General features: G+C 54.3%; 1 protein-coding gene across 1 annotated transcript in view; it reads left to right on the forward strand.

The window, feature by feature from the left end:
- Window positions 1–5,737: 5,737 nt before the first annotated feature.
- Window positions 5,738–22,038, forward strand: part of LOC112551299 — a 41,433-nt gene continuing 25,132 nt past the window's right edge. The window contains 1 exon segment of the mRNA XM_025211481.1: window positions 5,738–5,845. Within this exon segment, the coding sequence (XP_025067266.1) occupies window positions 5,738–5,845 (108 nt within the window).

Raw genomic sequence — 22,038 nt, forward strand, 5'->3', positions numbered from 1 at the left:
CTGGCGCATCGTTCGGGTGCGATGCATTGGCTTATTAATGCACGCTAGTTCAGACCGTACCGCTCCAGGCCTGCTGCTGCCTGTAACGCGTCTGTGGGGGGTCCCACTGGTGCCAGCACACGCCACGTGCTCTTGTTTGCAAGTTGGCCAGTGTGGGGGTGCCTGTCCCCTCGGCGAGTGCTTTGTGTTTTATAAGAGGACCTGGGCTTTGCCTTGCACGAGGCTTTCTCCAATTGCCTCTTCCTTGTCGTCTTAAGGTTTGAGAACAAACGTGACTGATTTTGAGACCTCCTAAAAATATAGCTCCAGGGTGATTTAAGCTAAACCATGTGCTGGGGGTTTCCATGTTCTCAGGCTAGTTGTGCAGAGCGGAGAGACTCAAATATACTGCACGGGCGACTGGGAGGGAGTAGGGGAGGGCTTTGGGTCTCTGCCTCAGTTTCCACCCCTCCTCTAACTCCATCTCCCCCGCCAGCTGCACTGGACGTGGGGCCAGAGACACCGAGAGACACCTGAAGTCATTCCCGGGGCAGGTGCAAGCTGCTCTTGAGCTTTGCGTGACGGAGCATAAATCAGTCGTAAGGGAAGTCTGGGAGTCTTCATCATTGATCTGGTTTTTATTAACTTAAGAGTCCCTCAAAGAAATACCTTTTAGGCTAAACAGCATGATTTGCTCATTAAGCAGGAACCTTTTGTTTCCCCTCAAATATATTGGTCCATTGTCCCTTGATATGCATCCAAAAATAAATAGTTCATAAAGGTGTTTTGATTGGAACATCTGTTGCAGTTCTTGGGGCTTCATTGTGGGCGGGAGGCTCAAATCCTCAGAAGGTTTTGGGGACAGAGATTGATTGGGGTCACCAGGTTACCGGGAGTAAAAACCTGACCCTTCTCTCTCCACCGCAGTGTCCAATTGATTTTCTCTGGCCCGTTGCACACACCGCGCTGCAGCAAAGCCAGCGACCGGAGTGGTAAAGCGCTATCCTTTTCAGGATTATTGGTTATATACTCTCCCGGTGCCTGAAGAAGGGTGTTTGGGCCCCGAAAGCTTGCAAAGAACAATTTTTCCAACTATTTAACTGGTCTAATAAAAGATACCGCATCCACCCAAAGCACCTTGCCATCCTTTTCAGGATATTTTCAGAGCCACTGTTGTCCTTGGATGTCTAGAGGACCCTTGGGAAGGCACCGCTTGTCCCGTGAAGAATGAGAGAGGTAGGGATGCAGTCAGGCTACAAAAGCTCCTCTGTTTCCCAGGTTTATACTTTATCTAGAGACTTTTAGCTACCTGCAGGACTTAGGAGCCCAACCACAGGCACCAGAGCTGAGTAGCTAGAAATATCAAATTTGCTCAGCCTTTCCATAGAAATTGCTGAGTTCCAGCTATTTCCGTGATGGAGGCAAGACCCGAGGAGCTGGGAAGAGGCTTGGCAGAGGTACCCCGCTGGCCAAACTGCCCAAGATGAGCCCAGGTGAGTATCAAAGAACCTAGTAGACAGGAGTCTAGGGGCGGTCTAGGGGCAGCTGCCGGGGAATGAAGTGTATATATACTAATGCCAGGAGCACGGGAAACAAGCAGGAGCTCTTGCCTGCGAGCAATAACTTTGACCGAGCGGGTCTAGTGGAAACCTGGTGGGACCCTGCTCGTGGCTGGGTGGTAGGAATAGAGGGCTATGGGTTGTACAGGAGACAGAAAGAAGGGGAAAAAGGAGGAGGTGTTGCTCTCTATGTCAAAGAACGGTACACACCTTCCCTAATCAAACTGGGATCAGAGGACGGGCAAGCAGGGACTCTGCGGGTGAGGCTCCAAGGGGGTCGAGGGGAAAGGGACCTGCTGGGGGGTCTACTACAGGCCTCCACACCAGGAGGACGAGCTAGATGGGGAATTTTCCAGGCAGCTCTCAGAGGCTGTGCGGTCTAGAGACATGGTAGTCATGGGGGACCTTAACGACCCAGACAAGTCGTCAGCTCGATCTAACCGCTCTCGCAGGCTCTTACCCTGCATTCAGGACCTCCACCTGGCACAGGAGGTGAGGAGTCCCACCAGCGGTAACGCCTTGCTCGACTTGGTGTTGGCCACAGGGGATGACCTGGTGGGGACCTGCGGATTCAAGGCAACTTAGGGGCCAGCGATCACCCGATGATAACATTCACTCTCCAGAGAAGGGCGGGTACTATACCCAGCAGGACACAGGTGCTAAACGTTAAAAAGGCTGACTTTAATAGGCTCAGAGGATTGGTTAGCAGGGTATTAGGGACCAAGAGCCTAGATGCTTTGGGGGTGCAGGACGGGTGGTCATTCCTCAAGGAAACCATTCTTTGGGCTCAGAGTGAGACAATCCCCTGGCTGAGGAAAGGGGGCAGAGGGGCTGGGAAGCCCCTTTGGCTAACCAGGGACATCCAGGATACATTAAGGGCAAAAAAAGTAGCGTACAGGAAGTGGACGCAGGGGGTAGCTAGCAAGGAGGAGTGCACGTCCTCGGCCCGCACCTGCGGGGAGTCGGTCGGGAAGGCCAAGGCAGCTCTAGAGCTCAGGCTAGCGGCAGGGATCAAGGACAAGAAAGTCTTTCTTTAGGTACGTTGGGAGCAAAAAGAGTGTGCGGGGTAGCATAGGACCCATACAGGACAGGCAGGGGGGCTTAGTGACGGATAGCAGGGACAAAGCAGAGCTCTTCAACGAGTTTTTTGCCTCCGTCTTCTTAAAAGGGAACCTAGACGAACCCTCAATATGCATCGCGGACACCAACAAGGGGAACATCAGCCGACTTGGAGGGACTGGACATGTTCGAATCACCGGGACCGGAGGGACTGAGCCCACGGGCAATGAAGGAATTAGCGGGGGTCATAGCTGAACCACTGGCAAGGACATATGAGCGCTCATGGTGCTCGGGTCAGGTCCCGGAGGATTGGAAGAGGGCTAACGTCATCCCAATCTTTAGGAAGGGGAGTAAGGAGGACCCGGGGAACTATAGACCAGCCAGCCTTACCTCTGTCCCCAAACCCTTGAAAAAATGATCAAGGATCACATCCGTGGGAGCCCGCTGGCTAATGTGATGCGGAGGGGCAACCAACATGGGTTTTTAGCAGGCGGGTCGGGTCCTGCCGGACTAACCTAGTTTCCTTTTACGACAAGGCACCAATTGTTTAGATGCAGGAGTCGAGGTGGATGTTATCTCTCTGGACTTCAAGAAGGCCTTTGACAAGGTATCACATACCATCCTTATTAATAAACTGAGGAGATTTTCCTTGGATGATTATACAGTAGAATGGGTAGCAAACTGGCTCAGGGGTCACACTCAGAGGGTGGTAGTGGATGGGTCAGTGTCAACCTGGAAAAATGTGGGCAGTGGAGTCCCTCAGGTGGGGCCGACGCTGTTCAACATCTTCATCAGCGATCTGGACGAGGGGGCGGGAAGCACCCTGTCCAAATGCATGGATGACACTACAATACGGGGTGCAGCTAGCACCCTGGAGAGAAGGAACCAGATCCAGGCCGACCTCGACAGGTTGGGGAAGCGGGCGGAGAGCAACAGGATGCAATTCAATAAGGACAAGTGCAAGGTGCTGCATCTAGGGAGGAAGAACCGCCATCAGACCTATAGGCTGGGGGGCGACCGTCTCAGCATCGCTGAGGCAGAAAGAGATCTTGGAGTCACGGTTGACCCCAGGATGAACACGAGTCGCCAACGGGATGAAGCAGTCGGCAGAGCCAGGCGCACCTTGTCGTGCATCCGTAGGTGCTTCACAAACAGGTCCCGGGAGGTGATCCTCCGTCTCTGTGCGACAGTGGTCAGGCCGCAGCTGGAGTACTGTGTCCAGTTCTGGGCGCCGCAGGTCAAGCGGGATGCGGACAACCTGGAGAGGGTCCAAAGACGAGCCACTCATCTGATTAAAGGCCTGCAGGAAAGGTCCTACGAGGAAAGGCTAAGGGACCTTAACCTCTTCAGCCTCTCCAAGAGAAGGTGAGAGGGGATCTGGTACAAATGCATAAGAGGAGAGCAACACGAAGTAGGCGATGATCTGTTCCCCAGGGCATCCCCGGGAGCGACAAGGAGCAACGGCCATAAGCTACTGGAGAGCAGGTGTAGGCCAGACATTAGGAGAAAGCTCTTCACGGTCAGGGCTGCCAGGATCTGGCATGGGCTCCCAAGGGAGGTGGCGCTCGCCCCATCCCTGGGGGTCTTCAAGAGGAGACTGGACAGGCACCTGGCTGGGATCACATCATCCCAGGGTTGGTGACCCTTTTCTTGCCTGCCCGGGGCAGGGGGTCGGACTAGATGGCCCACTGAGATCCCTCCCGACTCTATGAATCCATGAATCGATTGTGCTTTGGGCTTTTAGCTGTCTGTGCTTAGCCCTGGGGTTGGCACCCGATCCGCTCCGGTGCAACAGGTCCCCCCCCACCCCACGAGGTTTGACCGACACCCCCGGGAGCTGGCCCTGGCACCCATCAGCCGCTGCCTGACTGCATCTCCCCCTCTCCAGACGCAGTCCGAGCTTCTGCTGGGGGCTCCCTTGGGCTGCGAATCTGCAAAGTGCAGTGGGAAGATTACGACCTATTATTCACTCAGTCAGCGCTGTGTTTATAGCCGTCCTGGCGTGTTTTGTTCGACCAGCCTTAATCTTGCCTTGCGCTGTGTTTACCTGAATAGTCCTCGCATGGTCACAGTTGCAGGAATGTGCCTTTCTCCCCAGGTTTCCCACTCCAGGATGTGGCTGCTGCCCTGAGTAATTACCAGCAGGGACATAGCTGGGTGGACTTTTATTGTAGGCCATTAGGAGAAGTCAGCAAACAAGCTTGAAGTGCCTGTCAAGTGTTGCCTTTGACTTTAGCTCAAGGTTTGGGTTTGCTTTGTCCTGTGGGCTGAGGGGGCCCTTGTTCTCTGCTGCCCTTTGTCTGATGGATTGGTTGGCAAGTCCAAGGAAAGACTCCTGGAAGCCCCTCTAATCCTTCCCTCTCTCCAAACAAGAAAGTCAAGCTTTATACATATTTCTTCAAATAGTAATAATTTGAACTAATAGAGGAGTGCTGGACAGGGCAGCAGCTGCCCGGTTTTGTTTGCAAGATCCAATTAGAGAGCTTTGGCCTGTGTTTGCGGTCGGTGCACGGAGGGCTGGGCTCTCGGCTCCACCGCAGTCTGCTGATTTACACCAGGCTACTGGTGTCCCAGTTTGTCTGCTCCGGCTCTGACGCTGCCCTTACCTCTGCAGCCTCTGGATGCTTTGGATGCAGTGGCTGGTGAACATGGGAGTCAAAAGCTATTGAGTATGGGAGCGAGAAGCACAGCCTCTGCATCCAAGCATCCTAGACCTTCAGTGCCGGAGGCTGCAAATGGGAGAGGAACAGGGGGAAAGCCCTGCTCAGAGACAGGGTGCTCTCCCTTCCAGCCGCCGCTCTCTGCCCTGTGTGCTGGGCCCAGGGGCTGACCCAGGCAGCGGCAGCTCTGATGCTCTTTTCCTTTCCAGGAGTGCATGAAGGTCTTGTCCGGACCTGGGGCACGTCAGCTGCAAAATCCCCCACCGATCCCAAAGCCAGGAGAAGGCCAAAGGGGGATGGGCAGGATTTTCTCTTTGATCTTCTTTGTCCGCTTTTTCCCTAAAGGAGGAAAATTGCATTTTTTTATTTTTTTTTTTTTAATGTCGAAATGAATTGTTATTTAACTGCTTCTATTTCTCCCCAAAAGGCATGGGCAATGGACCACCCTCCGCACCGCTGGAAATGTCCCTTTGGGTGACGATGGCGTATGACCAGCACATCGCGGAGTCTGTAGCGAGCAGAAAGAGATGCAGCCGGGTCAAAAGTCGTATCCCCATAGGCCGTGGGCGCCCAATTACAAAGATGGAAGTATTTCTAAAAAGCCTTTCCACCTACCCATCCAAATGCCATATCCTCAGGGCAGGCAATGAGAACGGAGCAATCAGTCTCTCCCGCACAGCACTAAGGTGAATGCTACAGGCATGTGTTGAAATCCTCCCAAAACTTGTTTCCACCCAAAAATCAAAGTTTTCATAAAAGCTCGATTTTTGCCCAATCTGAACGCTGGCCCTAACTTGACCCGACAAAGCCTCTTTTCCCAGAAGGATAATGAGGCCGTGTGCAATTAGCCATGGGCTCGTCTCTTCTGCGCCCGGGCCCACAGATGAAAGTTATGGGGGCGCCGGTCTGAGGGAATGTGGGATGCACAAGGGCTGCCCCAGCAGGCTCAGGAGATTAGGCAGCATCTCTTCTTTGAACTAATCCCCTTGCATTGCAGCTGCAGGTTTCCAGGCCCCCGGCCCTGCTGCGCACGTGCTAATAATATTTTCCCAAAGGATACAGCCCGCTGCAGCGGGGGGACATGTTCTTCCTTTGTGGCTCTTGTTAATAATGATTTAGTCATACAAAATAATAGGAGTAAGACTTGTCTAAGAGCCTGCCTTTCAAAGAGCTCAAAACCCCAGTGAGAAAGGAGGGGCGTTTTCTTAATGAAAACACAGATTCAATGTTTTTTGCATTTACACACAGAAGGAAAGAAATACAGGTCTGGTCTGTGACCCTGTGTCGCAAATGCACGAGGACAGGCCTCGTGTTGGGTTGTTGCTCATCCTGGCTCGGGAGGAGATATTTCTCCATTACGTGTCCTCTCACATCAGGTCCTGCAGGACTTGCAAGGCTGCGTTGCTGAAGGTAGCAGTGCCCTATGCCCGCAGCGTGGTGGAGGGATCCTCTGCAACGAGAGATGCTCCCTTCCTAGGGAGACCTCAAAGCAAGTCCAGACAGCGACTGCTATTCAAGGCTCACACAACTCTTGCCTCTTTTTTTCCCCCTGTCATCTAGGACAGCTGTTACCTGTTCCCCTGGCCCGCTCTAGGGCCCTGCTCACCTCACACCCTGCATCAGCGGGGTCCGGTCCCCGGGGCTGCCTTCCCGACCTGCCGTGCGCTATGCAGTGCTAGAGATGCTGCGTGTCATCAGCACCTGGATCCTCTGATCTGTTGCAAATCCTTCCCTTTCAGCACTGAGCACTGGAAACGGCCCTAATGTGGACAAGGCTCCAGAGGCCAAACCCTTTCTTAACCATCATTTTAACTATCCCCACTGAAATCCCGTATAAAGTAAAGCAGTGGTTTAAACCTGTGCGTGGCGGCCGGAGGTCTGTCTGCAGACATCAGCCAGGGTGGGGAAAACTGTTTAAAATCCTCCCGGGGTAGGAAAGGCTTGGATGCATGATGCTCTGGTCACCCGGTAAAACTGATCACACAGGGCTGATTTCCTTGATGTAGCTGCAAACGACAGCAGCCTTTCACCGGTGCCCACAATCCAGGCTACAGACCTAAAAGCGTTGTATTCGGAGTTGAGTTTCTGGCTCCACATCCTGTGAATACTTTTTGAGATCTTGACAATAGTTTCCATCCTACACCAGGAAGAAAAGGTGCCATTGTTAAATGCTTTCCAAATCGAAAAACCAATTTAAAGAAACGTCAAAATATTTTGGTTTGGTCATAATCTTTTGTCTCCCTTGGGCCACTTCCAGTTTTACAGTGTAATTGCCTCAAGGTTTGAAGTGAAAAGTGGGTCGGAACAGGAAAACTGTCTTTTTTTTTTTTTTTTTAAACCATGAATTTTTTTAAAAAAAACAACGAATTCAGGAGTCTCGAGATATTTATTAAAACTGGCTCTTTCCCAAGGCAAGTTTCAGCCTTGACGTTTTGTTGAAAAAAATTGTCCCCGGCTTGAGTCCTGGGAAAGAACTATTAACATCATTAATGATGTTTTGTTAAGGGGGAAAAATTGCGTGCCCGACTAGTTACCAAAAGCCGATCCCTGAAACGCTGCTGCCGACAGCTTCCGCTGTGAAGTGTGGGAAATCAACGGGGGAGAGGTGATTTGAGAAGAGGGCAGGTGGGCGTGCGAAGTGGGGGTGGAAATCTGTTGCAAGTCCTGTGTTCGAATGGAGATTGCATGCTTGGACGGAGACCTGGCCCCGGGACGCAGGGACCGCACCAAGGGAAGCCGTGCATGTGCACGCACCTCGGCACCGTGCAAGGGAAGATCGCTCTGGAGAACGTGCTTCTTCGACCACGTGTGCAGGAGGGAGCTCACAGCTGCGTCGCCCGTCGCCCTCGCCCCAGGTGTGCCGTGTTCCCGCACTGATGGCAGGGGGCAGCTCCTGCCTGGTGCTGAGTTCCTTCTAGTCTCAGCCGTGAACGTGGGGCTGAGGCTGCTCAGTGCCGTGGGAGCAGGTCCTTCACTAGGAGCATCGCTTGTGCACCGTGCCATGGCCCTCGTGCGAGCCAGCCGGTCAGGTGGATGAGCAAGCTCCTGCATGCACACGCAGGCCGTTTTCCGCTAGCAGCGGGGCTGAGCTGCACACACAGGATGCTTGCGGGAGGCACGGAAATGAGCAGCATTGCTGGGGCTCTCCTACTGCAGGCTCACCTTTCATTGGGAGCCCAAGGGAATTAGGTGCTCACCCCCCACTGCACTTCAGCACAGCGGCGGCATCTCACTCTGCTGCTTGAATCACCCTGTGCAAAACCCACTCTCCTAGGGATGCCCCAACTCGCAGGTTCCTCATTCAGCATCTTTTTTTTAGCCCTTGCCCTTGCCCTCTCTGCCCGCTTTGCTCCTTCTCCTTTGTCACGGGCACCGTCAGCACCCGCTTGCCCGGCCCCTCTGCAAAGCGGTGCAGGACACTGCCCTGGCGCTTGCCACCACGGCTCCCCAACTGCGTGCGTACACATGACATCATGCTGCCTCTCTGATGTCAGCGTTATTCGGCCTCCAGCGCTCCATGTGGAGTCCAGGCCCTGCATCTCAGGCCACCGTTAACCGGAGGAAACCCCACAGCGGACACGTGAAGTCTCACGCTCAGCTCTTTTTCCTCTGCAATCCCTCGCAGTCGAGGATGCTTGTCTTCCATGATCGTCTTAGCTGAGGATGTCTGACGGGGCTGATCCGGGGTTGACGGACTCTGCTGCAACTCCAGCACCTGTTTCTGTGCAGGGTAAGAGGCTCCAGTTTGGGATTTGGTGCAGGCAGCTGCCATGCAACCGCTTAGCTCTGTCGGCTGGAGTGGTGCTAATACCACCCAGGTTGCAGGCTCGATCCCTGGTTGCGCTAGATGATGTCTTGCGGTCCCTTCCTGCCTGTGATAATGCTCAGCTCCAATGCACAGGCAACGCTGATGGGCAGGGACAAGAGTCAGACGACTGCCACCTGCTATGTGGGCATCAACCAGCGCACCGTCATCTCTCGTTGAGAAATAGCTTTTTGTCCTCTCCCGCACCCTTGACCACATCACCGGAGTCAGCCAGAGCTACTACCCTCTGGCAAAAAAAATGGGAGAAACTCGGTGACAACGCTGTCGAATGGAGCCGTTGAGGAGCCTGAACAGATTGAGAGTGGGTCTTGGAAGATGCAACTTTCATGAAATCATGGGGCCTCCATGCAAGCAGCCAGTGTCTGGAGAAGCAAACCCTGGATCATCTCCTGAGGCGCCCTGCGGCACCCCCCTGAACCCCACAAGATCTGGCAACACCAACAGCAGCAGCGGTGGCCGTCGCAGAGTATTGGGAGCAAACCATATAGAAAGGTTGGATTGGAGCCACGACATAGCCAGAAGCAACCACGATTGCCCCTAGGGAAAAGCGGAGAAACCGAGGCCCCACCACTGCAACGACAGCGAAGTACTTGATTCATGATGGGGGCTGGACTGGAAGATCTTCGAGGTCTCTTCCAGCCCTAACGTCTATGAAATCTATGATATACCTAGGAAGAAGACCCCCTCTCCGTGCTGCAGAGGAAGACAAACCCCACAGGCCATGCCAGTCTGGCCCTGGGGGTGCAAAGTCCTTCCTGACCCCAAATGGGGCCGATCGGTCCGATTGTGAGCGGAAGAGCCTCCGTGTTTTCCGAGTACTGGCAGCAGCCTCAGCACTCTCCAGTTCGGTTCAGGCGATCCTGCTCCCAGCTTTCTGCTGGAAGGGAAGCCAAAGGAAACTGGAAAAGTCAAGGTGCATGGCTGTGGCCGTGATGGGGGATGCGCTGTTCCCTGCGTTGCTTGCTTTGATGGACCCCAACGCAATGCCGAACACTTGACGAAGCCCCGGATGCATGCTGAATTGGGCAGACGGGCTTCACCCGGATCCTAGCCCCGGCGTGGCTGAGACGCTGCAAATGCACGTGGCATCTTTTGCTGCTGTAGGTCTGGCCGGAGCACATGGAACCGCAGCGTCCTTTGCCAGGGCTGAAGTCAGGCGTAGGAAGGAAAAAGGCAGCGTCGGAACCGAGCCACCCTCCCCTGCAGAGCGGGGCTGAAGCCGCCTGCAGAGAAAACAATTAAAGAGACGGGAGATACAGCGAGTGATTGCAATAAATCTCGCAGGGCTGTCTGTGTCCTCCTGGAAGCATAAATCACTCGTGTCTGTAAAGCGCGGTGACAAGCTTTCTTCCCAGATTGCACGCGGCATTTATGAGATGCAGTCGTTAGAAACGTATTAAGGAGAGAACTGAATTCGTTGCATAGCATCATTGTTCAGTTCGTGCCTTTTCTCCCCGGGTTGCAAACGTCTTGGGTTTCGTGAGGGCCAGAAGGGCCCAGGAGCCCCCTGTTACCAAACAAGAGGTGATACTGTGGCCAAACAGAGCCTGCCGGGATTAATCCCGTCATTAGAGCCGGCCTGTGGAGTGGGAGCATTGCCCTCTGTGGGGTCCTAATCTTTGTGTCGGGAGGAGAGCGGGGAGCCAGAGAGGGCTGTAATTAGAGTCAGGCAGGTGCGTTTGTCTCTTTGGTAATTGGCCTCATGTCGGCGAGTGCATCTTGAGAGAAACAAAACCATTCGGAGACCCTGCAGCTGGCTTGGCCCGAGCTTGCTCTGCCTTCGCCCTGGGCTTTTTTGTGTGTTTATTTGGGAGGACAGTTGTGAGGCCAAAGACTCGAGCCATTTACTTTTCCCTTCCCCCTCCCAATCAGGACAAATCCAACGTGCTCCGGAGATTTGCCATCTTCGTTTTGCAGACGGGCTCAGCGTTGCGCCCAGGAGAGGCGGTCAGTGAAACGGTACCAAACCCGACCAGCTTCAAACCCAGGCCCGAGCATCCGCCCCAGCTGCAGAGTCCGGCCGGCTTTGGATGTTCAGGAGTGCTCGGAGCTGAGGTCTTGGTCCAGCCTGCTGCCAAGACACGGTCAGCTGCAGAGCAAGGGCCTTGGCTTGACTTCCCCCGGAGTCTGAGGCCGTCCAGCTGCAGGGACCTGGTCCAGGCCCTCACACACAACCAGCCCTGCCCCTCCCGGGTTTATCCGTGCTGGTTTTCCTGCGAATGTTCTTGCCCTAAGAGACCCTACATGACCTGAGAGTTGGGCCATCCAGTAGCACAGCTGCTCACAAGTAATTAATGGGCTTTTCATCACCGAGATGGCTTAGTGCATGGGAAAGATGCTCCCCTGGGTGCCCGGCAGCTGGTGATGCAGGTGAGCAGAGGACAGCAGCGGTCTCCCTTGACCAATAATGCACGTGCACCTAACATCAAATGAGCCATAAGCCAGGAGTTTTCTGGGATTCCTTGCTGACGTGCAGCTCTTGCATCGCAGCGTCTGTGCGCGACCCCCGGGCATCTCCAGCAGGCCAGGAGAGTCTGTTCCCATGCGCCAGGCACTGGTCTAGCCTCCGGTAGGCATGTCCATCGCCGCTGGGCTGGACCACAGCAACGCAACACCGTGCAGCCTTCACCCTCGGGGAAACCCCGGCTGCGGCACAATGCTACAGCCCGGCCCCTCCGCAGCAGCGTGTCAGGCTCATCCTCTGCTCCCTGCATTGGCTTCCCGCAGAATAGCCCATTGCATGCGAGGTCCTGTCCCTTGAGGGGCTCCGTGGCCTCGGTCCTGGGTACGTGAGAAAGGTGAAGCTCTGAGATAGTCGACAGCTTTTCTCCACTGGCAGGGGAGAGAGCATTTGTGCAACACGGCTTCATGCCCAGCAAAACCCAGACCAGCGCCTCTCCCCCGATCTCTGCTGGTAGCGTGCAGCTCAGTCTCCGGAAGATCAAAATGCTTTAATGCCGACAAAGCTGTTAGGTTTCATATTATCCGGGTAGCAGGAGGAAACTTCAGGGCTGGTGCTAGACGGATGGGCCCGTCTGGCCTCGAGCTCTCCCTAACTCATCATGGGGCGAGGTCTCGCAGGCTCTGCGGGCCATCGCAGACCTCCCTCCTCACCCACTGCTCCAAGTGCAAGGCCCGTTTCTTTGGCCCGCCTCTAGCAAAAACCCGGAGCAGTGTGTGCACTCACACCAACGTGCATGCAATAACACATCGACAACAAAGCACGCCACCTCTCCCCCTCGGAAAAGGATGAGCTAGCCAACCTGTGACGGATGCTAATCCTGAGCTGGACGCACAACTAGGAGTGCTCGCACGTGCTACAGGGTGCGGGCAGTATAAGGCCCCTTGCAGAGGAGCAGACGGACGTGTTGCGTTATTTTGACACCGTGTAAAGCATTTTGTTCTATCCTTGCCTCCCCCGTCACGTGCCACTGCTTTCTGGGGACCAAAAGGTTTCATTGCCCCCGCTGTGACATCTGCTTTCCTCTTTTACCAGGAGCTCAAAAACAACCTCGTTTTCTGTTTGCGGGTGTTCAAATCTACACCGGTGACATGACGCCCAGCGCTGCGGATCTTATACAGCCGCAAAACGTCCCTTGAATCTGAGAGGGGCTTTCTGGACACTGTCTTCCCCAGGGGTCGGGTCTGGGGAGCGGCATGAATGGGGACTTTCAGCGAGGACCAGTTCCCGTTGGGATATCTGCATCCCTTAGATGTAACCGGTTGTGTTTGCTTTTCCACAGGCTCCAGGCTGAAGGTGCAGTTTGGGGTCGAGATTTCCTCCTCCTTCCCCTGCTTGTTCCCCCAGCTCAGGTAAGGCCACTTCCCACAGACATTTCCTTAGTCCGGGTTGTATGTAGCTCCAGCTGAAATCACTGCACGTTTTGCCTGGGTGGGTAGAGGGTCTGTGATGGGGCTCAAAGTATTTCACGCTGGCGTGTTGTTCTTACCATGCCGATGATGTGCACCGAGCGGGTCTAAGGTAAGAGAGAAAACTTGAATTTAATGAACGCAACGGCAAACTTTATTGCAGGGACTTTATGGGGGGAAATGTCTCACAATCTTCGCTGCATAACAATGTCCCAACAGACATGATGTCATTGCGTCTTAAAAGGTGTTTGAGTTGGAAAATCTTTCCAGCCGTATTTTAAGGGGCTGTTTAAATGATTAATAAGATTTAGGCATGTGATTTATTTTCTCAAAATAAAAGCGCGTAGTAGGTAAAATGTGCATTTGAAAGGTATGACTGTATGTATTAACCTTGCAGGTGCCGTATCGCTAGAAAGTTATAAAGAAGAAAAAAAGTATGTTTGACTTTAAAAGAAAAATACAGCATCTGGTCAGAACTTCATTTGCACGTGTGTGACACGACAGCATGCTTGTGAAGAGAGAAATAGGCAGACCGGGTTTAATTTTGGATCAAACTTCATGGAACTTTTAAAAGCTTTATTTTGACCCATTTCTCTGACACACATTTCACTCTTCAGAAAGCTTTGCTCTGTGTCTCCAAATTTAGGGTATCTTGGGATGGCAAGTGTCTTTAACAAGCATGCCTTGCCCAAATGATAGAGCTGTAATAACAAAGGCATGGGTTGTTTCGAGCTGTGAATGCCTGCCTATCAGATTCCCCCCCGTCTCATGTTCGTTATAGCCGCCTCCTTTGCAATAAGGATGGAGACGGGTGCTGGTAGGGAACTCAGGTTGGGATGCAACTACTGCTGGGCGCCCAGGCTCGGTTGCTCATACTTTTTCGTTCAGATTTCTCTTGGGCTGAAACGTTCTGGGCTGTTGGTCCCTGTCCGGAGCCAAATCAGCTGTTTCGGCAAAGCCTTTTGTAGCCTTAAAGCATCGAGTGAATGAACAACCATGCCCGTTTGTTCCCAGCGTGGATTTGGCTTGTGCATGATCACAGGATCATAGAAATGAGGGTGGAAGGAACCTCAGGAGGTCGTATCTAGTCCAACCCCTGCTCCAAGCAGGACCAGCCCCAACTACATCATCCCAGCCAAGGCTTTGTCTACCGGGGTCTTCAAAACCTCCAAGGATGGAGAGTCCACCACCGCTCTGGGGAGCCTGGTCCAGTGCTTCACCACCCTCCTAGACAGCTTCACCACCATCCTAAGTTTTTTCCTAATATCCAACCTCAGCGTCCCCTGCTGCAATGTGAGCGCATCGCTCCTTGTTCTGTTGCAGTGATGCTCCGGTCCAGCCTGCTTCTCCCACCACCATATGCCCAAGGCAGAGCCCAGTCCTTGCCACTGGCACCTGAACTGGACCGGTTCCTTCAGCAGCTCAGGTTGTCATCTGTGAGATGGTCTTCTTGGTTTCCCAGCACGGCTTTGCTCCAGCACGGCTTGTTTTTGAGACTGCCTCGACGCCTAAACCTCCAGCTAAGTTTGCAAGAAATTGGTTCAAATACATAGAAATTTTGAGGACTGAGCTATTTTTATGCATAATTGTTTCAATTTCTCTGGAGTATTTTTCCGTCTAAAGCTTTGCGGGGCTGAGAATATCCCCTCCGTAGCAGAGTATCAGAAGACGCTGGTGTTATTAAACGTGCAGCAAACCTGATGCGTTAGCAAATCCAAAAGACTGAATTTTCTTATGGAAAAGGCCTCTGAACTATTTTAGAAAAACCATGAAAAAGGGGTTTCTACAGAAACAACCCTGAGCATGCACAGAATTTGACAGCAACTCCTGCTCCTTTCTACCACTTCCTTACACCCAGCCCATAACGCTGCCGCGTATTAAACCCAAAGCGATGTCAGGAGACCTGAGTTCGGATCCTGCTCCTGCCACTTCTTTGCTCCCTTGATGCCCTTGGGCAGGTCACACTCACACCACCTTTTGCAACGTGCCCCCAACTCAGGCTCTGCAATTCCCGGCCGTGCAGCGCGAGGCAGCCCGGATCACGGGGCGCTTTGGGGGATGCAAGTCGGGCTGTCGGGGCCTCACATCTAGTCCAGCTCAAGACCGATTCATCCCTGACCAAACCATCCCAGTCAAGTGTCTGTCCAACCTGCTCTTGAACTTGTCCAGGGATGGAGATCGCACAGCGTCTCTTGGCCCCACTCAGAGCCAGAAAGCCCCTCCTCATCTCCAGCTTGCACTGCGAGGCCATTGCTCCTTGTCCTGTCCCACAGACACCAGTCTCTCTCTATCCTTTCTATAATAACCCCCGTCAGGTATTTGGACACCTGGATCCGGGACTGTTGATGGCTAGCCATCAATGCCTAACCTCCGTCGCACTCCTCGAAGGCAGGATCCGGCCCTCCGTGCAGCGCTGATGGGACGTGCGCTGCGTCTCAGGCCAGGGAGTATAGCAGCTCTGCTTTCCTGCCCTGGGATTATTCTTCGAGGTCTCCAGGGAAAGACCTGCTCCTTATTGTCTCTCTTGTGGAAAGTCCTGTCGGCAGATAGGACCTGTGCTGAATTCCTCGTAGAGACCCCCCTTCTCTGGGTGGTGCAGAGACGCTCGTTTTCATAGTTGTTGGGGCTGGAAGGGACCGTACAGGTCATCGGGTCCAGCCCCCCCGCACTTGGACAGGAAAGACTGGGGGGTCAGGTGAGATGGGCATCAGGATCCCCAGGGTGGGCGACTGTTTGAATTCTGCAGTAACGGTAAATAATGTCTGAAAATAAATGAGACTGTGGAGGGGAACCTCTCTGTCCCAAAATGTCCCCTTCCAAAGTTTCCTGCTGGTAGCCTGTGGTTTAGCTGGTGCGAGCGGAGGGAGAGCGGCGATCTCCAGCAGAATCAGGTGCTTCCTTCCAGCCGAACTGGGTGAACTCGCCTACTGGGAGGCATAGCTAATATTTTCAGTAATGCGTTTTTTGGCATCTCCTGGCCTCTCTCAGCTTCATTAAAATAAAGCCAAATGGAAAATGCATTTCACCACTGCCTCCCCTCCCCTCGGTTTCCATGGAGCTGATCTCATTATCTTTTTTAATAGCACTAATTGGCGGGCTTACAGATCCCGCCGTTCAGCCTGCTCCTCTGGGCCCCCTCTTTGTCCCTGCCCTGCCCCAGCCCCTGGCCCTGCCGGGGTTTAAGTGAGGCTGGAGAGTTTGTGAAAGTGCTTTGACTTGTTGCCCTGTATTGCTCCCGCTACCTGAGCTGCCCGACCTGTTGACAGAGGGGCCTGCCTTTGTCTTTGCAAATTGACACAGCTGCACCCTCCGCAAATAGGCTCCGGTGGGGAGCTTTTGTCTGAATGGGTCTTGCAGATTAGTGCCGGGGGAGAATTAAGTTTAAAAACATGCAGCCCGCGGTGGGGGAGCGGAGCGGAGCCCCTTTTCGAGGCGCCCTGCCCGGGGAGGTGACTCCTGGCCTGGCGGAGGAGGAGATTGTCTTCCCTTGGCGGTCGCATTCCTGGAGCCGAGAGCGCGGCGTGGTTCTGCGCCTAGGCCCGGAGTTAATTAGCCCACTGGATGAAGGGGGATTCGCTGGGGATTACACGGGCTCATCCCTCGCTGCACTGCACATGGGTCTGTTTGCAGAGCGGGCTGGGAGGCCGGACACTGCAAAAGGGCTGAAGCCGAGCAGCTGGGGTGGGGGACAGGCACCCTCGCCCAGCACCCGCACCCGCACCAAACAGCAGAGTCCCAGGGATGCTGGTATTTGCTCTGGGACCCCGTCTAGGTCTTGGGCCCCGTGTCTTGCTGAGTTTTATACACCTGCAAATCCCTGCGGGGAAGGAAGCTGCTGCCCCACAATCCCTCAGAGAGCTGGATTTGGGGGAGCAGGTGAAATATCCCCGCACTGGTCCTGGCCCCTCTGTTTTAGGGACGCGCTAGCAAGGGAACAAGGTGAAGTGACTCTTGCTTTTTCACTGATCGATGCAGAAAGACAAGAAGAATAGTTCGACCGAAAAACCCCCCATGCACGTGCACTAGCACCCTGGGAGCACAGGTCACTGGTAGCAGAATAGCACGGCACAAATCTCACCCAGAAACATTTCTAAAAGGGTTGTTTTTTCTTCCTCTATTTCACTTGACGGCAAAGTCTCGCACCAGAGGTTTGGGGAGCTGGCTAGGTTTCCCCAGGATAGGGTGTATAAACTCCTGCAGGTTGTGGACTTGAATAGGGATAGTTATTCCTATTCGGTGAATAGGGAACAGTTGTTCACCAAGCCCGGGGCACGGGGTCGGACCTGATGCTCTGTTTAGGTCCCTTCCGCCCCTAGCACTATGAAGCTATGCAACTACAAGCCCTGGGACAGGGGAATGGAAATGGCCAGGCAGCAGAAACAAGCAAGAGAAAGTCCTTTCTTCATGCAGCGCACGGTGAGCACGTGGAGCGCGCTGCCACGGGCGGTTGCAGAGGCCGGGAGTCCAGGGTCAAGAAGGGCGAGATGACTTCGTGGAGGACGGGGCCATTGGGGTCTGTTCGGTGCGACAGGCAGGGGTGTCTTTTGCTGTCCCTAAGCCCGTGAGAGCTGGTGCCAGGGAGGGTCTGGGTCGCTCTAGATATGCCAGGGCGTGGTGCGTTTTCCAGAGCGCACACGGGCCGGGCGCTGGCGACTTTCTGATCCAAGTTGGGCTGCTGCAGAGGGTTGGATCAGAAAGTCGCCAGCGCCCGGCCCGTGGCCATGCTTTCCAAAAGCACCGCTACCCACGTGGCAACCCCTTGCATGCCGTGGACCGGCCGTTCCAGGTTGCTGGAGAAAGATGAATTCAGAGAGGCAAGAAAATGATCGGTCAGACCCTGCCCACCCTTCCCTTCCCTTCCCTTCCCGGCGCGGGCGTCTCCAGTGACGAGGCCGCGGTGCCATCTGCTTGGCCTCCCCCCCGCAGACATGTGGACAAGATAAATGTTCAGGAACAATTAACGCCGAACAACTTGTTAATGATTTTATAGCAGGTTAAATAAAATGGCCCAAATAAAACTCCGGGAGACCTTCTACACCACTACATGGCTGTAAATATGTATTAACTTAATTACTATCAGCAATTACAGCCTCGTTTGGGGAAAAGTTACAGGAGGCGCACAGAAAAGGCACTATTATCCTGGGAAATGAGTGCAGAGATAAAAGGAGCGTATGCCACTTTAGCTAATGAGCCCAGGCATCGGTATGGAAATGGAGGTCCTTTTACCTCCAAATTGCTTTATAACATTCATAAAGGGGGCCGAGGAGCAGCCTGCCTTTACTGTAGGGGCAGGTACATTGTCACGATGCAAATGAAGCCAGTTGCGCTGGAGTTAAAGGGAGAGCATTTCCATGCGTGTGAAAGGGAGATGTGGGCTTTGAAGGGGCTCCCTGGCCGACTGCCTTTTCAAAGGGGGCTTTTGAAGCCAACTTGAAAGGGGAGGGGAGGCAGCAGCGGGGCAGGGGGTTGGGGGGCAGATGGGCACCTGGGCTGGGCAAGAGGGCAGCTTGCAGTGACCCCAGGAGGGAGCAGTTTGCAAACAGGCCTGATCTGGCCATGGGGAAAGCTCCCCCATGCCACCACGAAGGATGAAGCCAAGAGCAGGGCTGCATGGCAGCGCAGGGAGCAGGGCAGGAAGGTGTCTTGGGCAGTGCGCGGCTGCCAGCCCTTCCCACGCCCGGCCCTGTATCCTGCTGCATTGCTGCTCCCCGACGCCTGGGTCCTGCTCCCCAGCATCGGACGACGCCGTCCTTCCCGTCCAGAGCCCGACGACACGTTGTCCGCAGTCGGTCATTACGGTACTGAAATGTCGTGCTTTCACATTTCTTAAACCTAAACACTTCTTTTTTTTTTTTTTTTCCACGTGAAACGACGTTTTCGTTAGAAATTGAACTGAAGGGGCGAGAAAAGGTCAAAAGCAAATGTTTCCTCTTTTTTGGGGAGGCTTGGCTTGCATTTCAGGCGTTTCACTCGTGCTAATTCAGGACAGGAAAACTGCAATCCTGCAAATTCTCAAGGCGCGGGGAGACCAGGTCTTGTCCAGCTCGCTCCTCAGAGCAGAGGCTCAGCCAGCTGCTTGGCATTGCACACTATACTCCCGCAGGGAAGTCTGCATGGATTTCCTTCTGAGCATAACCAGGAGCGATGCCTGGCCGCAGTCAGGGGCCTGCTCTCTGCTCAGAGGCGGTGTAAGAGCATCAGCCTAGTATCTGGTCTCCAGCCATGGCGGAAGTGGATGCTATAGAGGGAGAGCGTTGAACCGGGTACCTCTAGGGTGATCTGTCCCTTATTGAGCACCCTCTGTGGCAGCCACCGTTATTTGCGTAGAGATGCCGGAGAAAACATCTCCATCTTGTTCAGTAGCCCTCAGTAGATCTGTCATCCATGGATCCATCCAGTCCCTTTCTGCGCCTGGCCCTGCTCTCTGCCCCGTCTCCTCCTGCGGCGGTGAATTCCACAGGTTAATGACACCTTGTCTAAAAAAGTCCTTTCTCTTGTTAGTTTTAAACCTGCCACCTGCTCATTTCAGGGGGTGCCCCTAGCTCTAGTGCTCTGGGGCTCGGTGAACAACAGCTCCCTGCTCACTCGGACCGCACCTTTTATGTTTTGCAGACCTCTCCCTATCCCCCCTCAGACTTCTCTCTTCCAAATTGAAGAGTCCTGGCCTTTTTAGTCTTTCTGATCTGGTAACTGCTCCAGGCTCCTGATCACTTTGGTTGCCCTACTCTGGACCTTTGCTACTACATCCTTTTTGAGATGCAGAGACCAAAACTGCCCCCAGTATTCAAGATGTGGGTACCCCATGGATGCATATAATGCAGTGATGGTATCTCCATTATCTGTTTTCGTCTTCATGACGCCCAATGCTTTATTTGCTTTTTTGGATGCTGCTGCACATTGGGCTGTTTCCAGAGTCTGAACGGTGCACAATGTGAGCTTGGTTCCAGACTAGAGCTGTGTATTTAATTACACCCACCATAGCTTCCCACCAACTGTGAGCCAGTCACCATGCAAAATCCTCTCCACGTAGCCATCGGTGGGCTGAGCTCATGCATTTGGAAACCCACCTCTGGCATCCAAAAAGCACAGTTTATACGGGTGCTGCTAACCTCCCCACTGAGCAGAGCGCTGCTTCACAGTGACTGGAGGCGGGATGTTCCCGCAAGGCACCGTCTCCTCAATCATACCTGGTTCCCATGAGAAACATCCCCATGTGTCTTTATGCTGGTTTGCAGAGTAGGGAACACTAGCCATCCATCCTTGCAGTGCCACAATGATCGTATGAAATGAAACCCCGTGGCACAGAGTGGGAGCAGCACAGGGGCTCCAGGCTAGAATTGCCAAAAAAAAATCCCCCAACAACCGACTTTTTACGGGCAGCTGCGCCTGTGCAGTAGCTTGCAGAGACAGCAAAGAGGCCAAATGCTCCTTGCACTGCAGCCTGGAGCTCTGCAGATAGCAACCCTCACTGACTATGGGGTAGGGTGCTGTGCTGCTTCCCCGGCTGGAAGGACCTCGGTGAGAAGCAGGGGTGCTGGAAGCGACGTCTGTGCTCTGTGGTGGAGGTTTCCCAGGCTTCTGGGCTTTGCTGGCTGCTGCATGGGGCCAGAAAGGAAATTTTTCCCCTCTTCCGTAGCGTGTACAAGTGCCTCTTTTGCTAAATGCCAGGGTGGGGGAGTTTGGCCTTTCTCAGAGGCATTGGGTGCTGGCTGCAGCCCAGACTGGGGGGCTATGGCCAGGCTGGGGCAGTGATCCTGCCTGGACTCAAGTCCAGAGGGTCCTGGCTAGAGGGTCTTGTCCCTCCACTCGTGGTCAGACTGATGACTACTTATGGGGTCAGGAAGGAATTGTACCCCAGGGTCAGTCTGTGGTTGTGTCAGGGTTGACTGTGTAGTTTTAATAACAGGTTAAACAAGGACTTGTGTGGCCTGGTTGGGGAGGGCTGGTCCTGCCTGGGGAGGGTAGGGGTTGGACTAGATGACCACCACCGGCCCCTTCCAGCCTTATCTCCCTCGGGCCCAGTCCCAGAGCAGTGGCGATCCCCCTGCAAACAGGGAGGCCGTGGGTGCCTACCGGCAGCCTGCACACTTTCAGAGACTCGCTTGCTCTGCAGATCTGCGGTACGGACCCGATAAAACAAAGGCAGGATTGTGCAGACGGCCTCTCTCCAAGGCGAGCTGCAGATGCTCCTGCAGCGCACTCCAGGCTGCTGAGAGGAAGGAGGATGCCACGGGAAGGAGCGGATGCAGGAAAGCACGTGAAGCTGGCAGCGTCTGAAAGCTGTCCCAGCACTTTGCTGGATCTGCCGGGGCCACGAGAGAGGGATGTGAGTAGGGAGCTGCACCGCAGCGAGCACACTGCTCCCAAGACTGCAGGGCAGGCCAGTTTGGTTTGCGGCGGCGTCTCTTCGGAGCCTGGATGTGGTTGTACATGGGTCTGGAGACCTGAGAGCAGCATGTGCTTGTGTGCGTGCTGCTCTCAGGGGGTTGTGTACCGCTCCGGTGAACAGGCCATGCTCTGTGCATGCACCAAGCCAGAGAGAGGCGCCAAGGACCCCAGCCCGCAGAGCTGCACCGAGCAGGTCTAGGGGGTCAGCTGCTGCAGCCCCTCCTGTGCTGCTCCTACCTGGCACGGCTGGCCCTGGCGTGCCCAGCGACGGGGCCAGCCGTGACCATGGGAGCGTTACGGGGATTAGCGGAGAGGCCGATGCTTACGGCAGGATGAGTCGTTCTCAAACAAACCCCCATTATCCCAGCACAAATGGGCTTTTCTTCAGCACAAAGCATGCATGTCTTCCTGGCGCAGCCCTTTGATATTTATTGGGACCGCAGCATGGAAAAGCTGGCTCACTGGCTCCGCTGCTGCTCGGGCTGTTCTTGGCGTGTTGCAGCCCCTGGGGTTGGAGTCTTTTTCTTGCTGAAGCTGCACGCATCCCCCAGGCGCCCCTTTCCAGTGCCCCGGCAGAGCCGGGGCTGTCTGGTGACTGTTCATGGCACCCACTTCTTGTTGGCCTTGAGCCTGGCATCGGCTCTGCGCTGTAATGAAGATGGGGAGCCCCACCATGTCTCTATCATCCTACCCCGGC

This window comes from Alligator sinensis, unplaced genomic scaffold, assembly GCF_000455745.1.
Source record: "Alligator sinensis unplaced genomic scaffold, ASM45574v1 scaffold632_1, whole genome shotgun sequence".
NCBI lineage: Eukaryota > Metazoa > Chordata > Crocodylia > Alligatoridae > Alligator > Alligator sinensis.